Source organism: Hesperophylax consimilis, chromosome 31, assembly GCF_061612785.1.
Source record: "Hesperophylax consimilis isolate HC1 chromosome 31, BYU_Hcon_1.0, whole genome shotgun sequence".
NCBI lineage: Eukaryota > Metazoa > Arthropoda > Insecta > Trichoptera > Limnephilidae > Hesperophylax > Hesperophylax consimilis.
Genome location: NC_142866.1, coordinates 10,047,785 through 10,072,539, shown reverse-complemented (window position 1 = coordinate 10,072,539; position 24,755 = coordinate 10,047,785). Strand labels below are relative to the sequence as shown.

General features: G+C 35.5%; 1 protein-coding gene across 1 annotated transcript in view; it reads left to right on the top strand.

The window, feature by feature from the left end:
• kon (chondroitin sulfate proteoglycan 4-like protein) overlaps positions 1 to 24,200 on the top strand; it is a 35,030-nt gene extending 10,830 nt beyond the window's left edge. The window contains exons 3-24 of the mRNA XM_089649806.1: positions 868 to 1,014; positions 1,196 to 1,339; positions 2,760 to 2,941; positions 3,888 to 4,089; positions 6,170 to 6,325; positions 6,796 to 7,023; positions 7,739 to 8,020; positions 8,503 to 8,700; positions 11,192 to 11,298; positions 11,845 to 11,980; positions 12,080 to 12,255; positions 12,373 to 12,532; positions 12,623 to 13,816; positions 13,899 to 14,080; positions 15,626 to 15,779; positions 15,921 to 16,412; positions 16,593 to 16,788; positions 18,118 to 18,273; positions 18,361 to 20,222; positions 21,339 to 21,577; positions 22,332 to 22,503; positions 22,908 to 24,200. Of these exons, the coding sequence (XP_089505932.1) occupies positions 868 to 1,014; positions 1,196 to 1,339; positions 2,760 to 2,941; positions 3,888 to 4,089; positions 6,170 to 6,325; positions 6,796 to 7,023; positions 7,739 to 8,020; positions 8,503 to 8,700; positions 11,192 to 11,298; positions 11,845 to 11,980; positions 12,080 to 12,255; positions 12,373 to 12,532; positions 12,623 to 13,816; positions 13,899 to 14,080; positions 15,626 to 15,779; positions 15,921 to 16,412; positions 16,593 to 16,788; positions 18,118 to 18,273; positions 18,361 to 20,222; positions 21,339 to 21,577; positions 22,332 to 22,503; positions 22,908 to 23,006 (6,864 nt within the window). The 3' untranslated portion in view covers positions 23,007 to 24,200. The remainder of the gene's footprint in view (positions 1 to 867; positions 1,015 to 1,195; positions 1,340 to 2,759; positions 2,942 to 3,887; positions 4,090 to 6,169; positions 6,326 to 6,795; positions 7,024 to 7,738; positions 8,021 to 8,502; positions 8,701 to 11,191; positions 11,299 to 11,844; positions 11,981 to 12,079; positions 12,256 to 12,372; positions 12,533 to 12,622; positions 13,817 to 13,898; positions 14,081 to 15,625; positions 15,780 to 15,920; positions 16,413 to 16,592; positions 16,789 to 18,117; positions 18,274 to 18,360; positions 20,223 to 21,338; positions 21,578 to 22,331; positions 22,504 to 22,907) is intronic.
• The last annotated feature ends 555 nt before the right edge of the window (positions 24,201 to 24,755 follow it).

The following is a 24,755-nucleotide window of genomic DNA, read 5'->3' as shown; positions in this document are numbered from 1 at the left end:
GCTTTTAGCAAAACTCGTAAATAACACAAAAATTATCACGTTTTGACAGTTCTCAAAGGAACACATAGTAGATAAAAGTCTTTGTCTGAGAGGTTAAATTACTAAAATAAGTAATTCAAATTTATTCTGTTGAGTTATCTATTTGAATTTTCCGAAATGTTCCAAATTGATTGAAACGAATTTCTAATTGAAATGTATAAATTGGTTTGAATAAATTAGGAGTCCAATTATTTTGAAAGATTTATTTAAAATTATTTTGACCATGATCCAGGTATACCTGGATGGGAAACATGGGGGGAGATGACAAACTATTTTGTCCATGGTCCAGGTTTAAACATAAAATATTTTTGTAAAATTTAATTTTGAAATGGGTTCTTTATCAAGTTGGGTCTTCTTGCAAGTATCTGGTATCTAAGATTACTTTATTATTTGAATATCGCAGATTATGCCATGAAACAGATTATATGAGATTTTGAATAGAGGGGAGACAATTTTAGAAAATGCTTGATAGAAGAGAGGATATTTGTTTATAATCCTTTTTTTTTAAATAATTTGAAGCAGAGTTGCCTTGTTTTATTTCAAACAAGACTATTGTTGCCTTCTTGTGCTGTCAATATTCTGAAATGATAATTTGGTTTCTTTTCACTTGTACCCAGTATGTGATAATCATTTCAAACTTCTGCCTTCAATATTTATGCTAAGGATGTACATATGGTACCCATTCAATATTGAATGAAAGAATTGACATGAATGTGTGAGGTAACAATACTGAGTTATTATAATAATTGGTTAATTTGTATAGCACTGTTTTTGTAAAAAATCACCTTAACGGCGAACATGTTTCATTAACTGCTTTCTTTTCTTTAGATTCGTCTTGAAGGTGGCCGTCTGAAACTACATATTAATCTGGGTGCTGGTGAATCTGAGATCTCTTCACCACGAGGCCTGTACCTCAATGACACCAAGTGGCACCACTTGAGCGTCGTCAGAAGAGAAGCCAACCTCTCCATCAAGGTAAACTGTCCATGCTTCAAAGTCCTAAAAAGAAAACTGTTCTTTCACTTCAACTTATTATGCAAAATGTATATACTTTCCAATTCCTCCAATGTGCTTATCTTCAAAATCTGTAAAAAATAAGACCCATTTTGCTATACTCATAGAATTGTTTCAATATTTCCTGTTTTTATACTTTCAGATTGATGAATCTTTTGTGAAAAAACGTTTACCCGGTCGATTCTTTGAGCTGAACATTCACTATGGAATATTTCTTGGTGGACAAGGGGACTTTTCTGAATTATTTCTCGGGCACATGGAAAACCTTAGGGGCTGCATGGAAGATGTAAGTTTTAAGCCTTTTCCATGGCTCATACAAAAATAATTTTTGTTAGTTAATGTTCGTTTATTTGTTCTCCAGAATCTGCATATTCACATTTTAAGTCTTGTAAAATAAATTCCTTTATGGGAGCTTACCAGACTTCTGTATCCTGATGAACAATCTCACTTTATGTAGATATTTGGTCTCCCAAATGTATTCTTTTTTGTAAAATAGGTACAACAAAATAACATACACGACATCAATGTCCTGACAAACAATCTCACTTTATTTAATTCTTTGAGACCTTGTGGTTCCAGGCTTACATGGCATGCCCCAACTTCTCTCCCATTTTCATTAGATTTGTTTCATATTCCTTACCGTAATTAAGTATTATTATTTTACGTCCATAAGGATTTAACAAATATAATGCATGTTGAAAATTTACAAACATAATACAGAAACTTATACTTCACATTCACTCAATGTGATCAATGGCTTTTAATAAATTCTTTTCTTTTCTCTTTTATTTTACTTCTGGCTTCGCTGTACAGTATTCTCTCTACCACTCGATTATCCGACAACTACTGTAATCGGCCGTTATTTCATGTTATAATATTTATTTATTATTTATTTATGGCCGTTATTTCACTTACAATATCATTTCTTATTAAACACTCTAAAAATACACACATTGGAAGACAGGCGTAAAATAAACGACTTAACTTTTTTATTCAAGATTCTAAACTCTAAATTCGTCTTTTGCGAACTTCTGCAACTCATAAACTTACGAATACCTACAATAACAACACAACAAAATACACTATTCCACTGCAACACAAATAAGCGCAATTACATTGCGAACTCTCCAATACAACGGTTTCACACTATGGGAAACCAATACTTAGGTGATGTCGATATATTTAATATTAACTTTGCGAACTTTGTTGATTACGTAAAAGACCTATTTCAATACTATTCCTAAATGGAAGTTATATTTTTGTAAACCAGTCAAATCGCTGTATTTTTTAATTTATGTTCTTGTTATTTTTAATTTTGTTTCTCGCATATACTTATGTAATTTTATTTCTTTCTTTTCTTTCTTATGTTTCAAAACTGTCATTAAATTTGTACCACCCACATGTAAAAGCCCTCTGGGCGTTAAATAAAATAAATAAATAAATGTTCAATGTTAGTTTCGTTCTGCCAAGTTTTGTTGTTTGAATTGTTTTCAAAATGGAGTCTTTGATCGATAGCAGTGTTTATTTGTTTTTACAAAATATATATTTTACTTTTTAAACAATTTTTTTGTATGTACACCTGAAATTCACCGCTTTCACTAATTGGATACTTGCCTGGTTTTTGGGGTGTCGAATTAGTGAGAGTATTGTATGTATTATGTTATATTTGCCTTGAATAACGAACTTCTTAAAATGTCTGTCTACAGGTGCAATACAATGGGGTAAAGATCATCGAAAAGGCTCGCAGTAGAACTGGTGCCGTGAGGGTGGAGGGAGTGACTTGGAACTGCGCCCCAGAGTTTGATGCAGACTACACGGCAGCCATCAGCTTCATTGAAGAGGGCTCCTATCTTATACTGCCCAAAATCAATTCTCGGGCAGGAGGAAGGCATGTATTTTTTTTTTTGAGATTTTCTAAAAATATGTTTTTTTCTTAACTATTGATTGCCCGGCTTCTATGTGAAGTTTTAAGAAAACAATTACATTGTTTTGAGAAGCATAACAAGAATACTTACTTTGTAAATAGATGTTTTATTGGCAATTTGCATTACTTATTTCATCTAGAATGTATGAAAAGTGGATACTCACATTAATTACAACATAATACTTTTTATAATGAACCTGGAGTATTCTTATAACTTGAATTTTCAAATTGCACTTAACACACGTGTGCTCTAGGCCATCGTTATGAAGTATTTGACTGTCATTCTCCATATATACACACATGGGTGAATTGAACCGAACAGGATGAAGTTCAAGAAGTTTTTATAAATCTTGTTAGGTACGCAGAATGTTTCAGTGTACAGGTTAATTTACCGCTATGTTATACTTATATATTCATACCATAATTTTACACAATGGTTCAAAATCACTCCATTTTTTATCATTATTGCTTCTAAAATAAGTCCTAGAAAATGGTTTCTTTGCTGATCTGTAGAAGGATTGAAAAATGATTAAAAACCTTGTTATTTTGTACCAAAAAAAATATACTTTGGACTATATGTACTTGCTTTATTAACTACATCAAATATTTCCTTTAATAAATTGATAAAGGATCATTATTGAGAAAAATGTTAAATTTAGCAGTTGATGAGATTTTGTGCAAAACGTCACCCACACTGACTGTTGACAAGTGAACAAATATGGCAGACAAGATTTCCCAAACCATAACAATATTATCAAATCTACGCCCTGTTATTTAGTGCGCAAATTATTCATTAGATGTTACTTATGTGTCAAATGTCGGTATTTTCATTGGCTTGGGTGTTTGAAAGGTAGTAGTTAAATGAAATTACAGTAATGATTGCACAAACTCAAACATTGTCGTTTTGCAGATGGCAAATAGAGCTGAAGACAATATCGCCGGACTGCATAGTTCTGTACAATGGGGGCGGCAGCAAGGACTACCTCTCCGTAGAGGTGCTGGAGGGAATGATTCGCGTGAAGATGGCACGCGGACAGATCAAGCACACGGTGCGAGTCAACGATGGCCAATGGCACAAGCTGCACCTGCTCTTCAACCCCTCCCTGATTGAGGTACACCGGAATTTTTGTCATACTTACACGTCAAAATACTGGCGAAAATATGAAAAACTAGACTAATGTGATTAAACCACTGACTTTACGAAGAAGTTTTCACTAATTGCTTTTAAAATTATTTGATCTTACAGTATAACTGCTATTATGTAATAATATAACGTATTATGTTATCCACCGGTAGTTAACCCCGTACGCAGATGTCGCAAGTATGTGACGTGTTCGATAGAAAACGTGCCGCGTAATGGGAAAGTTTGCTTGATAAGGCCAGCATTGAAAAGGTTAAAAATAGCCTATTTTGGCTCTAATAGCCCTAAAAAATCGATGTAATAGAACTCAATGAAATAAGCAAATGAAGCATAATATTTCGAACGCTCAGCCAATGCAATCTATCCCACCAGGCGGCACATTTTGACTCAATGTATATGTTTCAGTGAAACTTCATGAATCACGCACGAGACATCCGCATAGATTAGTTTAAAAAACTTTTTTAAATTCTAATTCAACTGAAGCCATAGATTCTGCCTTTCATGCTAATTTGGAAGCCACACACAAGATTTTACAATAAAATAAGTTTATTTTTGCGGGCCCTCGAAAAACCTTGTGAGTGTTTCAACTTATTCATAATATTGAACAATAAAAAGTTACTGAAAATAATAAATATTAACCTTTAACTATGGACGTGAAAAAAAAATCACACTCCCATGGACGTCGGGTCACACAGACCCCTTCATAAAATTCTTCTAATTTTCAAACCTGGACCAATCTGACTTTAGCAAGGAGTTTATATGTATAACGTATTTATAAATAAAAGATCCAGTAATAAAAATAATCAACTTTTATTCATATTTTAATAATTATCTCCAAATTTAACAAACCTAGTCAGTTTTCAGTCTTAATTGACTTGAGATCATATTAAGGCTCTTTAATTATAGTAGGTATTACAAAAATCAAAACCAATAATTTTTCCTAGCTAATAAAAGAAACAGTAACAAAAAGTCACAAAAAAAACTTCTGAAAGAAATAAAATAAAAATTCTCTGGCACTCAGAACATAGAGGCTTGGAACACTGAAGACAAACTGGCTTCTTGCAGTTAATACAGGCATGGGTTGTCTTTCTAGAGAGCTTTGATGGGCAAAATCTACATCTTTTACGATTTTTAGGACCAACTTCTTCAGCCTGTATTGCCGCTGGGGGCACATCTGCACCTAATATTCAAGTAATTGTCAACCTCAATTCTCTAGGCAACTTTGTGCATAAAACTCGTCTTTGAGCATGTGGCAGGACTAGAGACCGCGCTAAAGTTTTCAAAAAATCACCTCTTTCTATTTTCTTTTCCTGTTCCTGATTGAACAAGACCTAAGCATTTACTCCACTTAAATCTAGAACAAATTAAAAAAGATTATAATACTAAAATGTAAGAAAATTATAGTAGACGGGTCACATAGGCCCGAGTATATTTGTATGGAAATTATAGTCAACGGGTCTCCCAGGCCCTGATCAAATTTTAAATGATTATTACTCACGTAATAAGTGCCGGATGACGCGACCTTCTCCCTCCTTGGTCATAATACAACTAAAACTGAAGCTACTGAGACGCGCGGGGATGGCACTCGCGGGGAAGGTGTTTATTCCGAGAAATTGTAGAAAGGGTTGGGCCTCTGAGACCCGACGTCCATAGTTAAAGGTTAAGAAACTGCTTTTTTTAAAAATATAATCATTTTAAGGCACTTAACATTCATCAGTTCATGGTGTAGTTTAATGTGAGGATTGCCCCCAATCTTCCAGTCACTTACTATCTGTTCCACTTTCATATTTTCTTTCAATGTTACTTTTTTTTCTATAAACTTCATACTTTGACAGTTTTATGACTACAAAGCTCCCATTAGGTTGTGATGGTGTGAAAGAAAGTATTGAAATCTCCCTTCATAATTGTTGCTTTCAGGATCTATGTTTCTTTATTTGTTAATTCATTTTCCGTATGTGATAACGCTATATTCAACTTCTCAAGCTTTTATAGTTTTTTTTCCATATTACACCTTTTTTTCTCCTTATAATGAAGTATTTCTTTTGTTATAGTTGTCTGTGGATGGAGTAGCTATGAGTACCCGTGTGGAGAATACTGGGGCTCGTTATCTGGACCTCTCTGACTCTTTTTACCTCGGTGGCATCGAACCAGAGAAAAGGCAGCGAGCCTTCATAAAGGGCATCAAAGCTGCTGATTCTAGTATAATGGTACCTATGCATTCTGAACAGTCCGTAATATAATAAACATTATCCTTCTGCTTTTTAGTGAATGTGTATCATAATTGTTCTAGTCAGGTCAAATCAATCATTTTTTAAAATAGTTAATGGTAACATCAAACACATTTCGAGCAAAAGGTTGTTGTTGATATACATAGTAACATTTTAACGAGAATTTAAAGACATTTTTGCTTGTAAAATACACCATTGTTTGTTAGAACAAAACTGCAATTTGCTGGCTTTGTGTGGTCAAAACTATGCAAATTTGCACTAGAATTAAAAGTCATATTCTGAAATCTTCCACACTTTTCCTAACCAGAGGCTATTAATTATCACTTCCACGAGAATATCACAACACCAAAATCTTCTTTCATTTGGTGTGGGGCTCATAGGGGACAGAGGGGAAAACTAACTAAACTGCATTCAGACCGAACCGACTAAACGTGAAATACTTATTCCAGGGCTGCATCCGTAGCATAGAGGTAGACGACAAACTGTACGGCCTGCCATCCGCCGTGGTGACAAGGGGGGTGCTACCCAACTGCGTATGGTCGTACCCCTGTCACGACACACCGGCCAATCCGCCCTGCATTCCGCATGCCACGTGCCAACAACACGGCGTCGATCACTTCACGTGCAAGTGTGAAGCGGCGCTGTGCATTAACCCTGATTATGCTGAAAAATATAAGGTAAATAAATATAATTCATTAAACTAAATTGAAAAAGAACTTTTTTTGAACTTATGAAATTGTGTATATTTGTGGGTAAACCACCAACATGGTTTATAACAAATAAACAACTTATTCTAAACCACCTTTATAAATGTGAACTTTACTAAACCTACGCCTAATGACAACTAAAGAAGCCGTTGCTTTATGATGTTATCGCAGAACTTTTCAATTTGCCTGATCCAACCTACAATCTGTCCACTACACTCTGGTAATTTGTGATATCTTTATTGATTCTGCATACTTTATTTTGCACCAACCCAGCAAACTTTCAGTGCACCAAGTCTAAGGTCCAGTGCATTAGGCTTGTAAGATATTTGATACTGTAAGTAGATCTGCCGTAACCCGTAAATCCTAAATGGAGTTGGAAGTAATTACAAGGGGATCGACATGTTTGATCAAACAGAAGTACTGCTTTAACCAATGAAATATATTTTCTTATCCACAAGTTCATTTCAAATTTTATTAGATCATATCCACATTACTTAACTTTGAAAGTGCTTATCTCTGCTGGTCACATTTTACAAAAACCTCCACACAACCACTTTAATTTTTAAAATTAAACAAAAAATTAATGTCTATTACAAAACACCTCTTCTATGCAACCACTTTAATTTTTAAACATTTTTTTTTTAATTCCCTTTGTCTTATCTAACAAGACATATTTAATTTCCAGGTGTTCTCCAAGCTCCAAAACCAGCTGGAGCTCATCTCGCTCTACCCGCTGGTAGTACAAGAGGGGGGAGTGGCGCTGGTGATGGCGCAGAACATTGACGTGGTGCTCGACCACCACAAGTATGGGGTACGTCCCTCGGGCGTGCTGCTCCACATTGTGCAGCCGCCCCAGCATGGGCGCATCGCCATCGACCTGCAGAGGGCGCCCGGCTCACAGGCATCGCTGGTGGAGGGGGAGGGAAAGAGGCAGGTGTTTACACTGCTCGATCTGACCAGAGACAAGGTTTGTGTGGTATTTTTTTATCAATTGGATTGCTCTGTTATAAAAGTGAAGGGATCTGAGATAAGTAACTTGAAGACCCAAACACATCTGTGTATTCGCAAATGTTTTCGATATCTCACAGGCCCTCCATTCTGAATATGTATTTTCTTCTTTAGTTCATTAAAAATTGTACTTGTGTCAAACAGGCTGCCAGAATTTGAAGTCACTTTTACTAATGACAGAAACATACAAAACAAATTGTCAACTTATTGATAATTATAACATATGCCAAGCCCCGTATCTCTATGTAAAAACATTGGGATCTCATCTTTAGTGTTTGCTTGTAAATATGTGGATTTAAGGATCCTGAATGTATTAAAATTTAATTATCTGTTTTGTTTGTTTCCTTCCAAAACTAACTGCTTTGAGATTGGCATTTCACACAATCTGGCATTTCCCCCAAACTCGTCCTCGTATTTACAAAATTCACATGAACTCCTTAGGTTCGCTACGTGCATGACGGATCGGAGAACCACCAAGACCGCCTGGTTCTGGACATGGAACTAATCCCCGATGCACGCTTCACACTGCCCAGCTACCTGCAGGGTCGCAACACTTTTGTCCTCCACGTCAATGTCACGCCAATAAACGACGCGCCCGTCCTCAACATTCTGCCCGGCAAGGTTTTGAGGCTCACCCAGGTTACACATGAATAATACCTTATAATAAATAATTTTAAATATTTTTTAACATTTCGTATTCCTGCAAGAAGACTGCCGTGAGTCAAAAATCTGGTGTTATGGGTTGAGTCTTACTTTTGGCAGTACATACCTTTGAAAGAAAACCCAGCTAAAGTGAGTCACACCGAATTATATATCCATAAATGTAATGAAGATGCAAAACTTCCAAGTTGTTATTTCTGTTTGACTTACGGCAGTCTAGTTACGGGAGTGCGACCAGTTTATGTTTAGCATTAACTTGATTTTTAAAAATAATAGTTGTTAATGGAATTAATTTTTTAGACTTACCACAGTATTTTTGATGTTTAGGCTTAAATTTTATCATTTTGTTGCATAAAGCATGTTCCGCATTTTAAATAAAATATCTAATTTTTCTTTAAAATTTAGTTTATTGTAGCTATTATTAATGATAACATTATCTTTTAATTTTATAACAATGAAAGATCACTACATTTTTAGTCTTGATATTAATTTATTTGTAATTAATTTATGTATTTTGTTTTACAAAAAATAATATTTTATAATAATATAAAATATTTTAGTTTTTAGCGTTTTTTGTTGATATGATTTTTTTTCTTTCTATTTTGCCCAGGCATGCCCCCAACAGTGCTATAGTATCCTTAACATGTGTGATTATGGCATGCACGCTAACTCTAAACCGAGCTAGCATTACAAGTAAGTTCATCCAATTTATAATTTTTTTATTTCTTGATGAAAGGTATTTTTGAAAACTTAATATATCCTGACTTTTGAAACTCACTAACCACCAATTCTCGGTCCGTCAGCGTTAGGGTCGACGACCGGCGGTTGACTCAAAATAATGTCAATAGCCGATTTTATGACAGTGTCAAATGTGACAGGTTCATCATACAAATAGACATTAGGTTGAGGTGTCTCAAAGTCTGTCACATTTGGCTTAAAATCAAATCGATGATCAACTAACCATTGATGGCTGACCACAATTTGATCAAAAGCTGAAACAGAACGAGAATCGACATTCAAAAAACTCCATTCAATGTAAAAAAATTAAATTTGACTGATGTTTAAACACCCCAAACATAGTTTTGATTTACATTTTAATATCTAGATGTCATTAAAAGAACAAATAAACAAGTAGTAGTTGCAGGAGTCGAAGATAATTTTAGTTTACGTACTAGTGAAAAAAAAACTGCCATTTAGGGGGGGCCCCCCCCCCTGTTGTTACAGAATTCCGCACAGCCAAAAACGTCATATGTAATTCCCCACAACAATTTTTCGAAATCCATGAGGGGGGGTAGCTACGGAATTTTGTTATGTTTAGTAGCCTAAATGGCGATGCATCGCCTTCGTTGGTAGTAACACTGGTAACCATTTAACTTTGGAACTGTCAAAAATGTATGTGTTGCCACGAGCAAAATTATTTGCGCGCATATTTGTCTGTCAAATCTTTGTTTTTTAGAGATAGATCTAGCGTGTGCAATTATGGTGTGCAGTAGCAACACTCTTATACCATATTATATTATATAGATAGTATATTATACTATCCTCTTCGGGTTTCAATGTCTGTACGTCAAAGTCGCAATTAATCTCAAATTAACGTGATATAGAATGCCAGATTTTGTAAATCATGTTCCTGATATTAAATGTATTGAGGGCCGCACAAAATAGCTCGGCGGGCCGCAGGTTGAGTATGACTGATTTAGACTATTTATACACTAATTACGTTTTGAAATTTTAATGTCAAAACTATTATTCAGATTTATTTTTGGGTTAATTATTACAGACGCATTTTAAATCCACAAAAAACCACAATAATATCAATAGGGACTACTGGGTTAAGCTTAAAGTTCTTGGTATCTGGTACTTCACAGTTATACCAAAACTAAACGTCAAAAACCACATAAATTTCACTAAATTATTAATGTGAAATACTGGTCCTAAGAAGATTAACTCTTGCAACAAGATATCATTTCTGCAAACACAAACATACACTTCACGCCAATCTACTCACCTGATGATGGACATTGTAATGCCGTCCGAGAGAACTCGGCATGATAACCTAAAAATTAATCACAATATCATTTTCAGTAACAAGCAAAAATTTTCGCACAATTTTAATAATACATAATAATTATTTGTGAAAATAACAGTTTGCCTAACCAAATTCAATAATCGTCATTTTAATTGATCGTGGTTTCTTTTCCCAATCATTTTAATGATTGCAGATTTTTTTATTTTTTTTTTTTTTATTATCAATATAAAGTTTCTTTTACAGGTTTTTTTTTTTTCGATGTCTGTCTCACTAGGATAAACCTGTGTCGAGACAGACGTATTTGATACATTAAAAATGTTTACATATTTTTTGATACATTGTTTCTATAATTTGCTTGTGTTGATCTCTGAGCACAGGGTACAATCGTAACGTAATTAATTGTAAGTAATTATTGAGCTCATATTTATGATACTTTTGCAGGGAACACGTAAAGTGATTACATCAGAAATATTGAAAGCAGAAGATCCCGACACTCCGCCAGTGGATTTGCTCTACTCTGTTCTCCACGGGAAAAATGAACCAATGAGGTAAGACCTGCACTCATATCAGATAGTTCATCAGATAATTCCAGTTGGTATATGCAGCAAGACAACTTTTGTGAAATTACCCGATTTTTACCCATTTGTCTTTCCTCATTTATAAAATTAGGGCCTCGTAATCCACAGTGAAAAATTACATCCATTAAATAACACCCCATTTTATCAAAGGTGTGGGATTCTGTTTTCTCTATTTAATGGTCCTTCGCCTATGCATGTATTGTCTCAAAGATCTGTTTTCACCTAATTTTGTTAAAGTTTTTAATTCTTCACATTTCTCTGGGGGAATAAGGTTAACTATAAATTGCTTTAAGGGCCCATTAACTTATCTGGTATTTAAAGATTATTTATTTGCCGGATAGCGCAGATGAAAGGTTAAGAAATGTACCTAATATTAAGTTTTGACAAGAATTGCTAATTGAAACCATTATGAAGCGTTTTCTTGTGTTCTTTAATGTATATTCTGTATAACAGTCTATTCTGCACACATTATGGACAGTTGATGATAGACTGAAGTGAAAAAATGTTTGGTTTAAGTGGTCATATAGAGATGTCTGGGCAGCCTGTGGACTCCTTCACACAACAAGATGTAGATTCTGGTCTGATATCATACGTACACTTCACGGGAAACGACAAAACATCTAACAAGTCATCCGCACGCTTGTCACTACAGGTAAATACAATAAATTAGATTACAAAAAGATAACAAACTTAGTCGGTCTATATTGATTTCATTTGCAAACTGCTATTATGTAATGTGTTTTCCTTTCAGGTTTCTGATGGGATTGAAACAAGCGGCCCGTCAACTCTGAGAATAGCGATTGTTCCGCTTCAAGTTAGACTTGTCAACAATACAGGCCTGGCTTTGGTGCACAATTCCTACGCTCTAATCACCCCAGATAATTTGACATTTGCAACCAATTCAGATGACACAACGGTTGAAGTCCGGTAAGCAAATAACATAATCTGGGCCATCCTATTTCTTTCATTCGATGGAGTTTACAAATCATGGTTATTACTGTGCATATTCATTTTATTCTAAGCACACTTATTTTTTGTTTGTAGGTATGATATCATCAAACCTCCTCAGTTTGGAGTTGTGGAAAGATTGAGAGTCTTGGACGGGACTTGGCAAAATGTCGATTCATTCTCAAGCCAGATGGTTGCTTTCGGAAGAGTCCGTTACATGCATTTGGTTGGACAACCTGTTCATGATGAATTCAAGGTAACAACAATCTTGCTTTGCTCTTTGTATAATATATTAAATTGTGTTTTAATCTATGGTGAAACTTACATTCATGTTTTTTTATTACAGTTCAAAGCTTCTGTTGGTGACATTCGAACCAACACCCTGTACGACTTTCGTCTGACTTTTATTAAATTAGAAATCTATCAGACTGTTAACAACGAGCTGGTACTCAACAATAGTAGAGAAGCATTTATTACGGCCCACCATTTGCGGTTCCAAACCAGACCCTTGATGTTACCGGGAGAACGGATTCAGTACACCCTCATAAGGCCACCCAAATACGGAATGCTTCATTTATCCACTGGAAAGCACCATCTTCAATCCCACGATGTATTCACTCAAAGCCATGTTGACTCTGATCAGTTCTGGTACAGACTCCACAGAAAAGCATATTCGCATGTTCAGGATGAATTCTTCTTCATTGTTAGTGCAACCGAATGTGAAAACGCAACGGGAATGTTGTCTATCAGGCACATCCCTGGCCCTCCTACCAATGACCACCAATTGTCTCAGATTCACACTACTTTAGAAAGACTACAAGTTATTGAAGGCTCGAGGATGGTAATACCGAGCACTCATTTGAACTTTAAAACAGAATCCATCACCAACTTGATTTATAACATCACTCACATGCCGAAACATGGAAAATTAGAAGTTGTGGATGAACTGCAGAAGGTCGTAAGAGACAATGCTACATACTTCACATCGCAAGAATTGAATAGTGACTTTGTGTACTACTGCCATGATGACTCTGAGAGTCGCCACGACTCTTTCCACTTCATGGCGTTGAGTCCGGAACCTGAGGACTTCCAGTACGTTGGTGTATTTCACATCGACATTCTTCTGAAGAACGACAATAGCCCTGTTCGTGTATCAGAAGGGGTCTTCCATGTGGTTCATGGAGGGTCAAGACTAATCACAGGCCGAGAGTTGCGCTACATGGATGCTGATATTGACACCAAACCATCTGATATCATATACACAGCCAGGAGCATTCCCAATGGAGGCATTTACCGAGCCAACAGCCAATTTGAACCTTTTGCTCAATTTTCACAAGAAGATTTGGATAAGAACCGGGTTCTTTTTAAACACCAAGGAGATGAGTATGGAAAAGTCTCCCTTTGGATATCTGATGGAATGTACGACTCAAATGGCATATTGGAAATACAAGCATCACCGCCATTCATAAGAATACTTCCTTCGAATGGTTCTATCGTAGAAAATGGGAAAACTGTAATTATGTCACCTACCGATTTGCAAGTGAGTTTATTATTTTACAAGTTTTAAATTCATTATATTTATTTATCTATACAATTTATTTCAACTATGATTGTATTTTCAGGTGGACACAAATATGAACTGTGCAGAGGAGGATATCAGGTTTGAGGTGTCGAGTGGCCCTTCGAGGGGTGTAGTGGAAGTGGGGGGAGCTATAGGAGCCACGAGCTTTACCCTACTAGATGTCACAGCCGGAAGGGTTGCCTATAAACACCGAGAAATCGGATCAGTTCTTGATCAATTTGGGTAAATATGCTAATCCTAAATTTAGAAAACAAACTTTATGTAATGTACCCTTATTCATATTGGGAAAATCTCCTAATTGGCCTTTTACAACTTAATTTATTTTACCTATCCCTTATCTATCCCTTCGTGGCGGGTTTGGCGTGGATTTGTTTTGAATACAAATCTACAGTTTTATTCAAAGGTTGATGAAATTTTGCACACTTGACCTTCAAAACAAGATGAAGGTTACTGCAGACATAAAATTTGAAAAAACTCTGCGTGAAGCCTGGGCAATGCTGAGGATTTCAGGTGTAACTAGGGAATGCAATCCCGGTATACCGGGATCCCGAAATACCGAGATCCCGCAGACATTTTGCGGGACTAATCTCGGTCGAAAATTTTGCGGGATCCCGCTGGACTGGCGGGATTACAGAGAAGCTTCTACAACTGCATCAACGTCCAGTTCTTCCACATCGGCTCATTGTAAACCTCAACCATCAACAAATAAAATCACTGACCATTTTTCAAGCGAAAACAATACCGTCGAAAAGAGGGTATCACGAATGGTGTCTAAAGATGGTTTACCATTCCGAGTTTTCTGTACCTCGTCGGATTTGCGAGATCTTTTTAAAGCCGGGGGTTTTAACTTACCAACATCGTCTAATTCAATCAAATTAATGGTTATGAATTACGGCAAGACACTAAAAATGATGGTTATTCAAGATCTTTTAAAGCTGAAAGAAAGCAACTACAGATTTACCCTCACTTACTCTGAATTACTTCGAGTCCGGTGGATTAAAAGGCACATACCTTCAATTCACTTACAATGCGCTAATTACTATTGTGCCAACCAGCGTGGAAGCTGAAGGAACTTTTTCAGCCGCTGGCTACCTTGTGTCCAATATCAGAAGCCGTTTATCAGATGATACAATTAATACTTTATCTTTTTTACGAAGCTATTTCCAAAATAATGTTTAATTAAACTTATGATGCTCATTGTACAAGAATATTGTTTATCGTGTGAACGTTATTATTTAAATTTAAGTTTCAGTTTCAATGCCGGCAATCCGGGCGTTTATTTTATTTTCATTTGTGTACATAGATTTCTTTTACCCATCTCACTAGACAAAGTCTGTTCCGAGGCGGGTATGTTATGTAAATTTATGTCTTATCTTATTCTTTGCCAATTTATGATTTAAACTTTACCTATGTCTAACTAAAGGTATACCTATTAATAAATCATTTAAAATGTCCCAAAGAACTTGTTTTACTGTAGGTATACATTTAAAACTCTCAAAACAAGGTTGGTAGATCGAGGTCTTTATTATACGATTGATTAGATTTCTAAGTCCACTCTGCTGGATCCCGCAAATACCTGGATCCAGCGGGACTAAGATTGTTCAGTCCCGCAAATACCTGGATTGACATTTTCTTGCGGGATTGCATTCCCTAGGTGTAACCAATAACTTATGGTTAAGGTTTTTATTACTAGGGGCTTACAACTAAGATTAATAACTAGTGACTTACAACTATAATGTGTCTAAAGTCATGAATGTTTTATTTCAGGTTTAAAGTAACCTGCGAAGAGACAGATGGGGAGGGAGTTTATCAAATCCGGATATTTCCCTCGAGCTACTGGGAACCTCTGAAGGTTTTATCAAACAGAGCGCTAGTTGTTGAGGAATCCACTAGTGTTATCGTAACAAGGAAGTGTTTGGAGGTAAAGATTGATTGTGTATAAACATACCTATAATATCCTAATGTGTACACGCTGTAGTCCTTTGCACAACACACAGACATTGGAATACGTCTCTTTTTGTGGATTTAAAAAATTGTATGTAATAAATAATTTTTATTTCAGGTTATGCATCCACAAATCGAACCCAGTAACATAATATACAAAGTGACGGATGGTCCTCACTATGGGTGGCTTGAAGTTGTATCATCCCCCATCCCAATCGAAACAGAAAATATCAAAGATGAACCCAAACCATCCAAGGTCTTTGATCAAGCCATCATCAATGCCAAGAGGCTCAACTACGTGCAGTCCGGAGTGAACCAAACCCGTGACAGAATCACTATTGACGTCACCAACGGGATTGTGTGGCTCAAAGGTCTGGAATTGTCTATTGTGATTGTGCCGGAATTCTTGTACCTGCAAGCTAAGAACATTACGGTCATGGAAGGCGGTCATGTGTCCTTTAAATCTGATAAGTTTGTAGTTCTGACTGATTACTATAAAGGAAAAATTGTAGAATACCGTGTAGAGGTCCCACCGAAGTATGGAAAGCTCTGGAATGGAAAGCCTGTTCACAAATTTACACTGAAAGAACTGGATGTGGACGGTATCAAGGTGAGTACTTCTCTTTATTTAATTGCAACATTATGGTCTTGTCGCTGAGAGTTCCGTTGTAACCTCTCTTTCTAATAATAGGTATGTGTTATTTATGAGACAGAGGGAGAGGTTGAAAGAGTGTTATTAGTGGTATGCCTTTATTGTAATTTATCTAATGTTTTTGTCTTTTGCTTTCAGTATGAACACAATGGTTCTGAAGAAAGCTACGACAGCTTTGAACTGGTGGCAGTCACAGGAACCAGTAAGGAGAGTGTTCCGTTTAGGGTTATTGTTAATATTATGAGTGTTAATGACGAGCCCCCTATTATTATTGCCAATACGGGGCTATGTTCCTTTGAAGGGGGGCGCTTCACATTTACTAGAAGAGAACTTTGTAAGTATTCAAATGTTTTTGTGTTTACGTTCTATTTTTTTATTTTTTTTTATTTTTTATTTATTTATTTTTTTTATTATTGAATTTTTTTTCATACATACATGGTTACATAAAATATTGAAAGATGTATAAAAAATATTGAAATAAATGTACATAATTAAAAAAAAATCCCACGAAGGCGTAGCCTGAGTGTGGGTATTATAAGTATTTTTATCTTATTTATATGGTTTAAGTGGAGATACAATATCAAATATAAATTTAAGTTATTTTAAAAGAGTTACTGTAGAGATGCAATACAAGAAACTAAATCATGAAATATGCAAAAGTTTTATAATAACACAAAAAATAAGGTAAATACTAGTTTTTAAAGATGACATCTTAAAAAGTGAATTAGCAGACAAAGCATTACAAACAATAAAATATATCCGCTGTTTATTATGTATGTGAAATAATAAAAAATAATCTCTACATGGATATAAATGTTACAGATAGCTTTGCTAAAACTTATAAGAAAAAAATATCTAGTTCAGTGTTTTTAAGCCAAGATTTGATGTACTTTTTAAAAGATTGAAGGTTTACACACGTGTCCCTTTTAAAGGTTGTACATAAAGAATTATACATTTTTGGAGCAATAAAACTAATATGCCTTTGGGCCAACCTGGTTTTGAAGTGAGGCACAGCATATTCACAAACGCCATGTCGTTGGCTGGCACGATTTGAATTTTTAATAAAGTTGTTTGGTCGCGCATAAATAAATTTAAGACATTGAGCACTATAGGTCTGCTTAAGGTCTAAAATTTCAGTTTCTTGGAACAATTGTTTAGAGGGATAGGATTTAGTTTTTTGGTACATTATCTTAATAATTGATTTTTGGGCAATTTCTAGTGGTTTTACATGATTGTTGAAAGTTCCGCCCCAGCCAATTATTCCATAGGAAAGAGATGAATGAACTAGTGAGTCATAAACTAGTTTCATGGTTTTTATATTTACTACATTACTCATTCTTTTAAAAATATATTTTAGGTATCTCAATGTGTTAACAGTTTTTTTCAATATGGCTGGTCCATTTAAGTTGACAATCTATAGTTACACCTAAATACTTAATAAGTTTTCCAGATTTCATCTCCTCACAGTTACAGAATGTGTTTGGGTTACAATTTACGTTATGAAACTTTTTTTTTTTTTTTTGTATTAGGCAATTCACCCTAAAAAGTTATGAAACTTCAAATTAAGATTGGTTTTAGGAGCCGACTTCTGTGTGTTATAGAAAGGAATACAAATATCTATTGTTTTATAACTTTTGAAAACACTAATTGTGCTTTGTTTCAGATGTGGCTGATGCAGATACACCATTAGATAATGTAACATTTACAGTATTAGAAATGAGTAGTGGATATATTGCCTTAAAAAATAGTACAAATGTCGCCCACAGACACTTTACGCAGGGTCATATTGATAGAGGCGAAGTAGTCTTCATGCATACAAGTAAGTATTTCTTTAAATCATTCACATTCAATGAAGTGGTGAAGAGTTTGAGCTAGCAAGTTAATTTCATATATGTTTAAATTTCAGATGGCACGAAAGGAAGGATTATCTTCAACATCTCCGATGGTATCCACGTCTTACCAAAAGTAACATTCCTCATCACAACTCGTCCAGTCCCAATAAAACTTATTAGAAAACAGAATCTCCACGTCTTCCCTTTGTTGAAAAAACCTATTACAAGTGACATCTTGTTTAGCACGTGCCCTGATCTGAATAGGGAAATACGATATGAAGTACGGACACTACCCACCCTTGGTCGGATACTTTTAGACACAGGAGACAATCATCACAGAACCATTAAAGAGTTCACTCAGAAAGATATAAATAATTCTGTGGTGTATTATGAACACACCCATCCATTTTCAGATCTATATACAAATGATTCCTTCAAATTTGATGTGATTGCAACTTTAGCCAAACCGGTTACCGGTGTGATATTTAATATAGAAATATCAGTGTCATCCGGTGGATTGGCAAAATACATTCATATTCCTAAACTAGAGGTGGAAGAAGGAGGACACACTGATGTGAGATTAAACTTGACCGGGGTGGTGAACTTCCTGGAGGCACACGCAGGACTGAGGCAACCCTTGGTGGAGGCTCAGATGTTTCAGCCTCGCCACGGGGCGCTGCAGCCCTACATCGCCAGCTACACACAGAGCCAACTGCAGAATGGTGCCCTGTCTTACCACCATGACCATTCAGATTCCTTCAACGATTCTATAAAAGCATCTATATTCCTCATCCCAGATTACGTACTGTTGTGTAACATATCCTTGCCAATCAGGATCATACCCATTAATGATCAGCCTTTTAAGCTGTTGACTGACACTCCTCAAATATCTGTCGTCCAAGGAGAAAATTATACCATCACTCAAAAGGATCTGTTGACGGAAGATCTCGACACGCCTTCCACAGATATAGTGTACGAGGTCATCAGCGGACCGAATCAAGGGAGGATTCTGTTTCTGCCTGAAGTTGGCACTGCCAATGAAGCTTCTTCAATAAACAAGTTCAGTCAGGAAGATGTCAACAAAGGGAAAATAGTCTACGAGCACTCTGGACTGTTACAAACCACAACGTTTTATTTTAGAGTTTGGGATGGAAAGTTTAAGCCGACGTATACAGTCTTTAATATTTTAGTATTGCCTATAGTACTTAATGTTAGTAGTGGAGCCCCAGTGTACTTGCAACAAGGATCAAATGTAGTATCCCTCTCGAAGGAGCAAGTTCACCTCACCACGAATGTGAGGAGAGGGAAGGTGAACTACAATATAACCAGGCAACCATCCCATGGCATGGTATACGTCAGAGATAATCCCACATCAGCATTTACCCACCGGGACCTGGAGACCAACAATGTGATGTACATGCAAAATGATATGACCACTGCCAATGACAGCTTTGAGATCATAGCATCAGTTCCTCCAATGACTACATCGATTCCTGTGGAAATATTTATAATAGTTCAGCCATTCATGACGATTGGCAACTTAAAGGTAGGCACTTCGGATAAGAGTAAAATTACCTTGGGTACATTGGATGCTACGCTTTTAGCAAAGCTCACAGGAAGTAATCCAATATACACCATTATACAACGACCTAGATATGGTAAAATAAAGAAGATAATTAGAAGCTCCGGGGAGCACAGAAATGCGCGCGAAAGAGAAGTGAACTCTTTCACCCACGAAGATATTAAAAGTGGAGTTATATATTTCGTCCCTAAAAAAGTAACCAGTGATATTAAAGAAATAGAAGATATGTTTAAATTTATGTTGGCGGCTTCCATATTCCAGCCTGCCATAGGAGAAACCAAAATCTTCTTAGTTAAGAGGTCCAAGGACGGGCTGCCGGGCCCCAACGACCCCGAGAGCCACGAAGGCATACAGGTTTGTTTTAGTTCCTAAAATTGTTACTATTTTATCAAATTAGTAATTAGTCTCATAAACCTTCTGTGTACAAATATCTTATTTTAATTTCAATCTTAACCCTTAATTGACCAACCAGTAATATCGCGTCTGTCATTATGTAATATATAAGTATTATCATTTTCAAATATTCAAGTATGAAAAGCATGTATATTATTGCACTGTGCTATAATAATGATATAATATATGAAACTAAAGGCGAATACTAATTGAATGTCTTACAAATATCTCTATTTATTTACTAGCCACCTATTAGTTAATAGAAACAGATATTTGTAATGAACAGTGCGATCATGGAAATCTTATGACTATACAATAATTATTTTTGCGAAAACTCAACTGTCAAAAGCTGTGTAACTTTTTATATTTGAGTTGTCAGGAAAGTAATTATTCATTTTATTCTTTACTGCGTGTGTATATCTGATCACCAAGTGCATCATAAACTAGTGATTGCGCTGCGAAACAATATGTATATAAATGTCAATAGGTTTTATGAATGCGTTAAATACATCGTCAGTCTACTGAGACAATCCAGCAAGTCGTTTTGGCATCAAATGACTTTCTACTGATGTAATTTCCATTTCACTATGGTTGAGATGTTGCAAACTCTATCAAATATAAAATGATCATCAATTCGGCGATCAGCGTCATTTAGAATTTTTAAAGTTGAACAGTCCCTCTTAAACATTGATTCTTGGCCCATTTCATCAGCTGAGAAAATAATAATGTGACCGTTATACTTGATAGCTGATCACCATTTGATCAAATGCTGAAATGCGCCAAATATCGGTATCCACACAAATTTTAAAAAGTAAAAATGGTGCTGATCATTGAATTGATTGTCAATCAAATATAGGCTTAGCAAATAGCTTTTATTAGTTGTTAGTTTTCAATTTCAGCATTAAAAGATATTGATAAGCGATTTGCTGCCAATATGACTGATTGAATTGTTCTGGAACTCTGGTGAAATTTTTGGTTTTAGAAGTTTTTCCGTATTTGAAAATAATGCTTTCCATTAATCAATAAATCGTACATTGCTTGTCGACTCGTCCTATTTTACTTTGACTGTGTTTCTAGGTGGGCAGTTCCCCCATGAACGGCGACTACCTTATAATAGTGATAGTAGTGTCCGTGGTGGTGTCGGCCGTGGTGGTGGTAGCGGGGGTAGTGAAGTGCCGCGTGCGTGCCGCTGCTCGCAAGGAGCAGAGCACGCTGGAGAAGATGCACACGCAGCCGGCGGGGGCGCCTCTGCCCCTACCCCGGCCCCCCGACCACCTCATGCCCTCGCCGGTGCAGGGCACACCGCCCATCAAAAGGTAAACAATCTACCACACTGTCTTACTACCCCTGGGGCGAAACAGCTTGATGGTTAGTTAGTTAGTCTTTGAATGGGTACGTTCGATACCATCCTATCCAGTTACTCTTCGTTGTCTATACTAATATGACTAGAAGCCAATATAAAATTATGGGTTTGTTTCAATATCAGCCATGCAGAGGAAAAATTTAAATTTAAACTAGTATAATAAATCATTGCAAATGTATCTTACAACCGTTTATAAACATTTCAATAAAAAATTATAATATTTAGAATGTTAACACTCATCTTTCCCATGAGGGGGTAATACATTACCCCAAATGAGAGTTTTGTGTCATAACTAAGTTCCTCTCCACTCCATCTCTTATATCACCACTACTCTTTAAAAAAAATGGAGTGCTGTCGTAAAAGGTGCATTTTACTGGATAGGGTTCTAATAATATGTATTTGAGTCACGCTCGCTTACATACTTTCTCTTTTACCACTTTGCATTACTTGATTGACCGCTAGGTACTTTTCTGCCTAAATAACATTCATTTGTCTTTGTTTTCTTGTGAATGCAAATAATGAAAATAAATTAAAATCGTAACAGCCCAACCCATTAATCAAAGCTTACTGAATTCTTAAGGACAATGCATTATTCCAACATTGATAATGCAAGAGATCCACTGTGAATTGAAGGGCTGTGATGGGCCAAATAACATCCATAATATATACATAATTTCATATTATAACTTATTATTAAATTATTTCAGATACGTATCTTCTGATAACTCCATGCACACGGGAACTACCACGCCCCTGCCTTCAGTGGGCAGCATCCCCCAGTGCAAGGTAACTCCACTGCGCGTTGTGGATGCCGTACCTCTTCCCCCTGCAGACCTCAATACGCGCTACCCTTACGGGGCTGCAGACGACCACACTGATGTTAGTATTATGTTACTTTTCTGGATCCTGGTCGTTACAACTGAAGATGGCGATCGCGCTCCCGCAACTTGACTGCCACAAGTCAAAATATGTCCAACTAGGATAAATACTTTAACCTCTAGTGTGCCAAGAATGCCTATCGGCACTCGCCTTCAGCATTATGTTTTCATGTGTTTTTATACTTTAAAACCCGTTGGTAACATATTTAAATGAACCGTAATCAATTGTCAATAAAATAACCAATGAGGAGAGAATTATATTATGAAGATGGTACAATTTACAATAACGTAATTTTGTAAAATGCAAAATTAGTTATTGCAATTATTTATGATAACAAAATGCCCACACTTGTATCAGTTGATTTCTTCAGTGGTGATGTTAGTATGAGGTTATGTTTGTTGCAGGCCGAGGAGTGGAGCAGCTACGACGCAAGCGAGGCCGCGTACCCGGTGCGAGCGGCCAGCGCCAACCCCATGCTGCGTCGCAACCAGTACTGGGTCTGACCCCCCCCAACCCCCGTCACCAAGTCCAGCTCCTCGCTCGACTTCGTGCCCACGCCCTTCCTGCTGAGCAACTACCACAAGAACGGCCGACCATCCACTATTATAAGCCAAAGAAATAACGAAAAAGAAATTAATCTGTGAGGTGAGACTGAGAATAATTTTTAATTAGGTTTTTGAAACATGTATAATTTCACACTCAAATACAAAATAAATCATTTGTATGGATAGGTTACATAAAAAAAAAAAGATTTTTAACATTAGTATTAATAATAACAATATTATTTGTATAACTAAAATATTTTAACTAATACTCGTTAAGAAAATGAAACTCCAAACCAGAGAATACATCAATAGTAATTTTCGAAACTGTTATTATTATGATAGCAGTTTTGACGATATATTAATTTTTATGTAAGATAATTTTAGAGCTTAAATTTGCGGGCGACAAACAAACTAACATATTACAGAATATTTTAATAACTCTATTATTTATGGACGATTACATTAACAAACATAAAACTAATAACTTTATTAGTTAAATGTACTGCATTAGTTACGTAATGTATTATTGGTATTTAAAAATATAGTTTCCATAGCCACGAAATTAAATACAACCTATTTAAAGTAAGACCAAAGAACGAAAGTGCACACTAATAGTTATTGTTACCATCTTGGTCTTTTGCAAGCTACTCTTAAAATGCTCTCGAACTCTCACCTTTAACAATAAAACAAGCCTAGCAATGAAATAAGATCCTCAAACCATTGAAAAATTATCTTTGGGAAAATTAAGCTCCCCTCTAATTAACCCTAGATGGAACCACAAGTGACTGAAGAAATCTTCGGAAACCGGAGCAGTTTTAAAATCCCATGATCATTATGTTTTATCGTCAAAACTTATAGTTCATGCATAGAATTCTAATTTTTTATAATATATCAAGTGCAATATATTAGTTACTTACATGGCATTCTTCATTTTTTATAAAAATATTAATGTGTTAAATTTGTATGTATAGAATATTACTGGATATGATTATCACTTGTTTCTGCATTAGATTGTTGACACCCAAATTCATATTGTTCATTTAAATGTACTGGTTTTCAATATTATTCCTGACATACCTTTACACTCACGTTTTCGTTTGTAAGATTTCATTATAATTCTAATGTAGTATTGTTGCAGTATCAATAATTTTTGTAGCCAATGTAATTTCAGAAAAAAATGTTTTATTTAAAAGACCATAGAGTAAAGCAATGTATGTATTCCCAAAGAAATTATTGAAACATTTTATTTATTTTTCTACTTTTTATAAAATGAAATTTTTTATTTAAAAATGAATTATTTTTATCACAGTGCAAGACTAATATTCATTTATAGATTATAATTTAAAATAAACATTTTTTCTGAAAGGAGTAAGTTAAAATACTTACTTTTTTAAATTTTATTTTTTCTGCATTTAATTATTCAAATGAATTTCTTGATGTGCCAATAGAATTTATTGTTGATACTTAACTATTCTTTATTTTCTTACAATCGTTAAGAACTTAATTTAGGTAACAAAATATAAAGTATATTTTTTAATTTTTATTGCATTTTGTATTTTATGATACTAGACACCTAGACGCCACCCTAGTTTTGGTCATTCAGTGTAATTTTACTAAAAACTTCTGTTTTTATTAATATATTGTTCCATTTTTAGAATAATAATTATTTAGAGCTACCCTTCCCGGTCCTTTACAAGATATTCTTTT